We start from the raw sequence: 8,931 nt of genomic DNA on the forward strand, positions 1-8,931 counted from the left end.
TCATTAATCAATTGAAGTTTCCTAAAACCACCATTATGAAATCTCATAAGAAAAGTGACGTTAAGATTACTTCCGGATCCAATTCCATCCATTTTTGTTGAGGCAATTCTGACTTGTTCATCGGGAAGTGATCTAGCTCCTGAGATATATGACATTCTTTATCCTTATCTTTTCCTGGTCTTCACGGCTCGGATCTACAATCTACACCTCTCCAAACACAATATCTTGAGTACCCGGAGAAGTTCTCTTTGTCTTCGAGCTTTTATTCCTCAATCCACTTATTCGTTCCCTTCTTTCATATACCTCCCCACCAATAGATAGAGACAAATGGGAATAATTGAACCACGTCTACAAAATGCCAGTACCATAAAGCTGCTTCAAAGCCAACATGATGCTTCTTGGTCAGATGACCAAGATATTGGCGAATACCACGTACGATCAAGAAAAGAGTACCTATAATCACATGAAAACCATGAAAGCCAGTTGCTAAGAAAAAGGTAGAACCATAAATACTATCCGAAATAGTGGAGGGTGCTTGGTAATATTCCATTCCTTGAAAGCCAGTGGATACTAGAGCCAGTGAAACGGTTGCTACTAAAGCGTAAACTGCTCGTTTTTCCTTCCCCGCGAGTATAGCATGATGAGCCCAAGTTACGACAGCTCCGGATGAAGGGAGAATAGGGGTATTAAGAAGAGGGATTTCCCAAGGATCTAAAACCCCAATCCCTTTTGGGGGCCAAATACCTCCGATCTCTACCGTAGGTGCCAAAGAAGAATGAGAAGAATCCCAAAAAAAGCTAAAAGGAACATAACCTCCGAGACTATGAAGAGAATAGAACCATATCGAGGTCCTAATTGTACAGCTTTTGTATGATGCCCTTCCAACGTGGATTCACGTAGAACATCCCGCCACCATACGAACATGGTATAAAGGAGAAATATTAGGCCCAAACTGAGAAGTGTTGCACCCCCTTGAAATGAGTGCATGTACATCACACCTCCTATGGTGGTTGCCAAAGCTCCGAGTGAACCCGAAATAGGCCATGGATTGGATCTACCAAATGATAAGAATGCCTCTGAGATTCAATCATAAACCACTTTGCCCCGGTTGTATGTAAACCCCCCTTCACCCCCATCCCCTAAAGTGGTAAAGAAGGAGGCTCTTTTTTGTCTCATTAGGACAAACAAATAGGAAGGGATGGTTCTTTCATTGCATTGATAGAAGTGAGACTATCAAAAGATCTCTCTATTATTTAGAGAAAAGAGTTGGCGTGGGTTATACCAACGAAACGAAGAAGTTTTTGATTGGATAAACAGCGTATAATGATAGACACTTCTATAAGGCACAACACGAAACTTGCATGTCCGTTGACACCGAAAGAGAAACTCGTCGACATGGATATTGATTGCCTGCTATGCACTCTTGACAGCTTTTCATATGTGACGCCGAACATGGTCATCTTGTTGGTTTGGCGCACTTGGCAGCTGAGGAATGATATGGCACATGGGAATGAGGTTCCTCCGGTGATGTCCTATGTTGACTTCTTATGGAGCGTAGAATCTCGACTTAGGAGATTATGAGGGGAAGATGTCAATGATGATTGATACGATGTGGCCGAGGCCGTTACTATCCCCAACACTCGTATGCCCGCGCCGCTGGCTAATTGGGCGACACTTTGAGTTGATGTGTCTTTTTTCTTAATCGGATGGCAAAAATGCTACAGGTATGGTTCTTCGATGCTGTGATAGAAGCGGGATTTTTGCTGTTTATAGATACATGTTCGACTATGATGATGCACTTGAGGGGAGATGCATGCAATAATGCAAGGTATGAAGCTGATCATACAATATACAGATCTTCGTGTCATTGTTCAGTCGGACTTGGCGCTGTCATTTTTTTGTTTTGACCGCTCGCCGTGTAGAACACAGACCACCTTGGCGAGGCGAGAATACCATCGACCATCACGCCAACGGACGGCGCGCGCCTCTCCCGTGACGTGCACCCGCAAAACTGGGCCGTCCATCCGCCCAACAACAAGAGGACGATCGCCTCTCCTCTCAGATCGTATCGGTATCGCACCCGCAGGCAGTCAGGCCCCACCCACAGACAGACGGACCTCTCCCCCCTTCTCGTCTCCCATGGCGGAAGCCGACGCCCAAACCCAGAGCAACGCGCACTCCTCCTCGCCGCCGGCGGAGGCGTCGGGCGAGCCGATCCGGCCGCCCCAGGTCAGCACCCTTCTCCTCGTCCCTTCGATTTCACGCGTTCTTCTTTTCGTCCGTGCCCAGCGCGTGGAGCTGTGGCGGCGGGTCCTTGCCCCCACGGCGCTCAGATTCAGGGCGTGCTCGTGTTCTCGAGACGGAATTAGTGGGTTCCGAGGCGTGATTCCGTGGGGAAGGCTGGCGGTGCCCTGGGGAAATCTCCGCCCCTTTTGGGTCGTTCCGCCGGCGATCCGGTCAAGGTTTCGTTGCTGGCTTGCAGCTGATGCACGAGTTAAAAGCTCGTTTTGGCCTTGTCTTTGTTGGATTTGACTCGCCCTGTGATAGTTTTAGCGCCTACCAGTACTATTGGGAACTCAAGATTCGAGGGAGCACTTTGTGCTGAATGCCTTAACCTGTCTTTATACACGCTGTTTTTGTTTTAAGTTTTGACAACATCATGTGTCTGTAGTATGCTGGCTTGTGGTGATATTTGACCTTGTTTCCGCGTGTTATAATGCAGGTAGGCGCTCCAAGTGCTGCTTCTCCCACGTTTCCACTCATGTACCCGATGCTCGTGCCAGGGATGTTCTCCCAGCAGGGTATGGATGATCAGCCTCAGGGTCCAGGGATATATGCCATACAGGAGAATCAGTTCATGGGGGCGATGGGAGGTTACGCTCCAAAGACATTCATACCGCTCGCTTACAATATACCAACGTGAGTTGCTTGCTCCTGACGGTAGTCATCTCTGTCGAAGTCATCATGTGATCATATAACCTCACAAGCGGCATGCTGTTGAATTTTTTTGAAACGGTTACGATGGGAATGTGCAATTAGTGATAAGTGGTTTGCAAGATCTATCTTGAGATCCATATGCTTAATCTGTTGACTTCCATACATGTTTTCAGAACAAAAGCAGATCTGTGCCAATAGAACAGAATAAAATTTCATGTTTAAGGGGGACAGTGGCTAGCTGAGAGATTCATGAAATGATTGAGCTTTGTTTAAGCATTGTTTAGTGCTCAACCCTGCCAATTCGGGCATGTACAAAAATATCCTCAGTTTTCATAAAGAATCGGAGGCAACGTGTAAACTTCAGGGTCTTTCTTATAGTACAGGTTCTATTCTGCTATAGCACATATAATGGTTTCACTGTAGAATAGACATAAGCCATAATAACATGACTCCCAAAATAGCGGACATCTTTTGCGTTAATTACAGTGGTGCTTTTCATAAATCATTAATTGCTTTAGAGTTTTAGCAGCATTGCAATATCCCATTTGCTCAAGTAAATTTCTTAAGTATTGCCTTTGAAGACACACCTGCATATACGAGAGGTTTCATGAAGATGAACTCTTTCGTTGATAGGTTGGCAAAGCCTATGCAGTTCTCAACTATGTTAAATTGTCTTCTTATCCTGATCCAGGGATATCTGTGACCAGTTAAAAGCACCTTGTATTCTCTTTACTTATTTCTTCCATTGTTTTCTGTTAAAAGTGAAAGCGTCGGGGCATTGGCTGGTGAAGAGCAAGGACAGGATGCTAGGCAGCAAAATGGCCCTCAAAGACAAGTTGTTGTGAGGAGGTTTCACTTTGCTTTTCAGCTTGACCTGGCTCTGATCATCAAGTTAGCAGCAGTAGTCTTTTTGTTTAGCCAAGAAGGATCAAAACAAAGGCTGTTTCTTCTCATATTGTTTGCGTCCATGATTTACCTGTGAGTTCTTGGCTTGTTTTGACTTCGATGCTTCATTGCTTGTTATATTCTTGTATAGCCTCTCTTTTGTTGCTAGATAACCATGGGGTTTCATTTCTTCCAGATATCAAACTGGAGCGATTACACCTTTCTTAAGATGGCTCCAGCGGGCAGGAGGTGTGGCCGCTCGTCCGCCACAGGCTCCTGCTAACCGTGCTCCTGTGGCTGCTCAGAATGATGGCAACGATCAACCACCTGGTAGCCATCCTTTACTCTCCATAAGCTGCCACTATGCACTTTATGTGTTGTATTTCAAATACCAGATCCACTCCTGTGAATCTCTAAACACAACCATAATATTATAATTATCCTTTTCACCACTATCACTTCAGTGGAGGTTGATACTTGTTTCTATATGGTTTGCAAGACAGAAAGTTTCCTAGCACTTGCATGAACTAAAGTTGTATAAATATCACAAAGTGGCCATCGGTAGCACCAATAAATAGGACGGATGTGGAAGTTATCTTGTCATGCAGCCCCCTTGGCTCATGAAATGATATTTCTTGCTGCAATATGTTAGATATTCTCTGATTGTCAGGCATTTACTCCAGTTACTAATATCTTTATTATAACAAGGGGCACCAATGATCGATATATGTTTCATTTAGTTGGCAGTATCGGTGTAATTAATTCGTATATCAATTCACTGTCTGCATCTCAGGTGGAAACCTCGCAGATCCTGCAAACCCTGACCAAGCCGCAGAGAACCAGGAACCAGGAGCAGCAGCGGGCAACGAGAACCAGCCAGGTGCAGAGGGAGAAGCAAACCGGCGCAGCTGGCTCGGCGGCATCTTGAAAGAGGTCCAGCTGGTCGTTGTAGGGTTCGTCGCGTCGCTTCTTCCTGGTTTTCAGCACAATGACTAGGTGAAAGTCTTCCCGTGGCGAAATCGAATATTGGCACCGTAACTGTTTGTTGTGACATAGGGAGGAGGAACAAGCAAAGGATATATATAAAGCGGGTTGAAATAAGACTTGTGTTGCATATGCTTGTTATAAGATTGACTGAATGCAGTGCTGTTGTACATCTTGTTTCCGTTTCAAGTGCTCTAGTTCTCTTTGATCTTTCATCTGGTATATGAAGTATGAACTTCTTGAACCTACGGGCATCCGTGGCGCAGCTATCGTCACTCAAAGAACATGTAAGTAATTCATTTTTTATTATATGGTGAATGAAGATTACAGATATGAGTTCCGGAGCGATGTACTTGTGGTATGCATTTACGGTCTTCATTTTATGAGTTGCAACCTATCTATGACAAAATTGCAAGTTGCACCTGAAATCTAAATTGCAAGTTGCACCTGAAATCTGGTGATGGTGGATGATGGTTTTTTGTCCTTTAACGACGGTCCATGCTCTGTGACGCTATATGGTAGGAGTACTTTGCTAAGAACTCATTTCACTTTGGAATTATCGCCTGCCATTGACTCTTCGATCCGTCCATGTTCTCTTAAGCTAGTTTTGCACCAAGAGTTAACATCACACATGACAGGCATGCTGACTTTGCTTCCTTAGGGCAACTTCAACGTGCCGACGCATTTTATCCATGCTCGTTTGTTTGGTTCAAAATGGACACAAATCGCGGCCCAAAACACACCGACACAAATGGATGAGCATTCGTTTTTTGTCCACCTGCGACCCATTTCAGGCCTAAATTTTGGCCGGGTTTGCACGCAACGCCTGCCCTTATCCTTCCCCTGGACTGCCATTCGGTGGCGCGTTGGCCATTCTTTCCCTCTCCTATCCACAACCACAGCCAAGACACCCGGCCACCCGCCCTTGCAGTTGTCGTCCAGTTCCGGCTGGTTGGACGCTACCCAGGCCGTCGCTCGTACGCACACACCTCCCCCAACCGCACACTTCACCTGATATGCCTGCAAGTTGTTCGACGTTTTGCCCACAAGGTACAAATGGATAGTGGAGATGAATACTTTTTCAACAACTTTATTTGCTTTTCAGACGACTCGTCGTTGGACATTAGTGACCACATTGCTAGGCAACAGTCGATGTTTAGGGGCTCGATCCCAAGCCATGCTCCGGCGTTGAATCGCAACAGAGAGAGGCCATTGCCTACTCTGGGAAGACTACTTCAAGTCCACCTCCCCACTCTTCAAACACAAGTTATTCCGGCGCCGCTTCCGGATGGTTAGACATGTGTATAATCGTATTCGGGGGGGAGTGGTGACGCATGATGATTATTTCGTATGCAAGGAGGATGCCCCTCGGAAAGGTTGTCTTCTCCTCTTATCAGAAATGCACTACAAATGAATGCTTGCATATGGAATACATGGTGATTTTATTGATGAGTATGTCTGCATGAGTGAGTCCACGTGCCTAGAATCCATGTACAGGTTCTGCAAGCTATCGTAACGGTGTTTGGCCTAGAGTACTTGATACTTGAGAGAGCCAACTACTACAGATATAACCCGGTTGTTGGCGATCAATGCAGATAGGGGCTTTCCGGGGATGCTTAGCAGCATAGATTGTATGCACTTAATATGAAAAACTGTTCATATGCTTGGCAGGGGAAGTAAAGGGCCATCTGAAAGCTTGCACTGTCATACTTGAGGCCGTGGCTTCACAAGATCTCTGGATTTGGCACTTTTTTTTAGCATGGCCGACTCTCACAATGACATCAACATGCTGCGACATTCTTCGGTGTTCAGAGGGCTTGCAGAATACAACTGCCCAAAGGTCAATATTGAGATATGTGGCCACCAGTACAATAAATGATACTACCTAGCTGATGTATCTATCCTCGACGGACAACTCTTGTGAAAATAATCTCCACCCTAGTTGGAGGGAAGAAGGTTCGGTTTGCTCAAGCACAAGAGAGTACTAGGAAGGACGTGGAGTGTGCTTTTGGTGTTCTTCAATCTTGATGTGGCATCGTTCTATACTCTACTAGAACTTTGACCACCAAGAAGTTGCGGGAGGTGATGACTGTTTATGTGATCATGCACAATATAATCGTAGAGGATGAAATCTTCGACCAGGGGTTTCAACTCCAGGGTGAAAGTGTTGTGCCTAAGCATGAAGGAGCGGAGATGTTTGCACAATTCACCTAATTTCATCATGAAATGCATGATTGGGCAACTCACATTCAACTACAAGATGATTTGGTTGAACATATATGGGCTCACCTGCAACCAATAGATGCATCGGCTCTTTTATTTTAAGTGTATCTGTGACAATTTAGACTTCATTTGGTTTGCAATCTATGAGATTTTTATTTGGTTGTAAAACTATGCCATTTTTATTTGGTTATGAATTATGTGTTGGGCAATGCTTTTGATATGTATGCAAAACAAATGTGCAAAAATATAGCCGCATACCGGCCACACAGATGAAAATGCGTCGGGCATTGGGCACACTGACCACCCAAACATGGATGAGGGCGAATGCCGCCCAAAATGGACAGAATTCGCGTCCATTTGCGTCGGCGCGTTGGAGTTGCCCTTAAAGCCCAAGTTACTAATTCTATTATCTTCTCTTTTCTGCATATACTAACAAATTACACGTAAGTGGTGTAGGGGCGCAACAGGGTTCTGGGTGTCGGTTTTTTCCTGGTGTGCTCGTCTTTTCGGTCTTTCCATGTTGTCGAGGAGTCGGAGTTGTCCTGGAGGAGCCTAGGTGTTGACGATGACACATGGCTGGTGGTCCGTGGCGCTGGCTCTCCTCATTTTTTTGTGTGTTTTGATGGTCTTCTTAGTCCGAGCTGTATTGGTGCCTACACCGGTGGACGGTTGTTTGGCATGGGTCGACTTGGGTTCCAATGTTTGTGGCGACAAGGATTTTGTTGGTGGAGGTCGGAGTCGCTCGCTCATTGAGCAGTGATATAGATGACGCTTGGTGACGACCTCGACTTTGTGTTTCTTCTCTATGATGTTTTTGTTTCCTCATGTAGATGGCCAGATTGGACGATGTTGCCCTGTGTGGGTTGTTGCTACAGTTTTAGCCTGCTTTCTGTTAATTAACCGGACAATCCTCTTCATTTTGAATGAATTAAAGTCTTTAGGGATTGGCTTAAACTACAATTGATTACCGTACGTTGCTATGGAACAACAAATAATCCGCATTACACACATTAACGCGCGGGAGAAGAGCGACCAACCAGCATGGCCACGTGGCGCATGCTAGTTGGTCGTGGCGAGAATTCTTTTGAAAGATGAAAGTAATATTTTTTTCTTAGATTATTTTTGGAAGATGGAAGTGAGACTTTTTTCCCTTTTCTTTTCGAGATGTTTATGCCTTTTTTTCTTTTGAGATGGATGCTATGTCCACGTGTTGCAAGAATGTTTTGTTTTAATTTTGAGATGAAGGTGCGTTTTTTTAAGAGGAAGAAATACACGCACAACTTACTCTTAAAAGGCTCACGACGACGAGGCTCAACCACTAATATATACAAACACACGTGCGCGCACACACATTTTATCCCTATAACCCATTTGCTCAACTGTGTGATGTTTTGTCATCACGTACACGTCTTTTTAAACTCAATCCCCATCGCCGCTCCATCAATTTTATTATTTTTGTATTTTCTTCACATTCTCGGTGATTCTAAGGGCACCAGCACTATCTCATTCGATGCACCCGATAAGTATTGACTTTCCCCTGAACAAAGGGTTGACTTATTAATCCTTTGTTATTTGGCACGGATGATAGTGCATTTTTCAAAACACAAGAAAAGAACCCAGAGTACATACATAGTAAAAAAGACGGATGAAAAACCACCCGAAAACCGCGGCCAACGCGCACGGCACGGCACGGCCATTGCCATTGCGCTGGGTTCCCTTTCCGGCCGGATTAACCACGGTTTTACTCCACGTCAACATCAACGCCATCCCCATGCTTCAAGAAAAAGAAAAAAACATCAACGCCATCCCCACCTCCACGGCAGCCAGCCCATCGCCGCCTCTTCTCCCCCTCCCCACCCCCACTCCAACCCCCATCACTCCCCCCGAACCTTCTAGAACCCC

At 45.3% G+C, this 8,931-nt stretch overlaps 1 protein-coding gene and 1 pseudogene across 1 annotated transcript; one reads left to right on the plus strand and one right to left on the minus strand.

Annotated features, from left to right (window-relative positions):
• Positions 1 to 237: 237 nt before the first annotated feature.
• On the minus strand, positions 238 to 1,217 carry LOC123106547 (cytochrome c oxidase subunit 3-like; annotated as a pseudogene).
• Positions 1,218 to 2,138: 921 nt separating this feature from the next.
• On the plus strand, positions 2,139 to 4,978 carry LOC123102259 (uncharacterized; the record flags this gene model as incomplete). The annotated part of the gene is given in 5 exon segments (XM_044523559.1): positions 2,139 to 2,229; positions 2,723 to 2,919; positions 3,700 to 3,915; positions 4,019 to 4,152; positions 4,616 to 4,978. Coding segments are annotated over 5 exon segments (840 nt in total). The 3' UTR covers positions 4,819 to 4,978.
• Positions 4,979 to 8,931: the final 3,953 nt, after the last annotated feature.

The sequence above is a fragment of the Triticum aestivum genome, chromosome 5A, assembly GCF_018294505.1.
Source record: "Triticum aestivum cultivar Chinese Spring chromosome 5A, IWGSC CS RefSeq v2.1, whole genome shotgun sequence".
Taxonomy (NCBI): Eukaryota; Viridiplantae; Streptophyta; class Magnoliopsida; order Poales; family Poaceae; genus Triticum; species Triticum aestivum.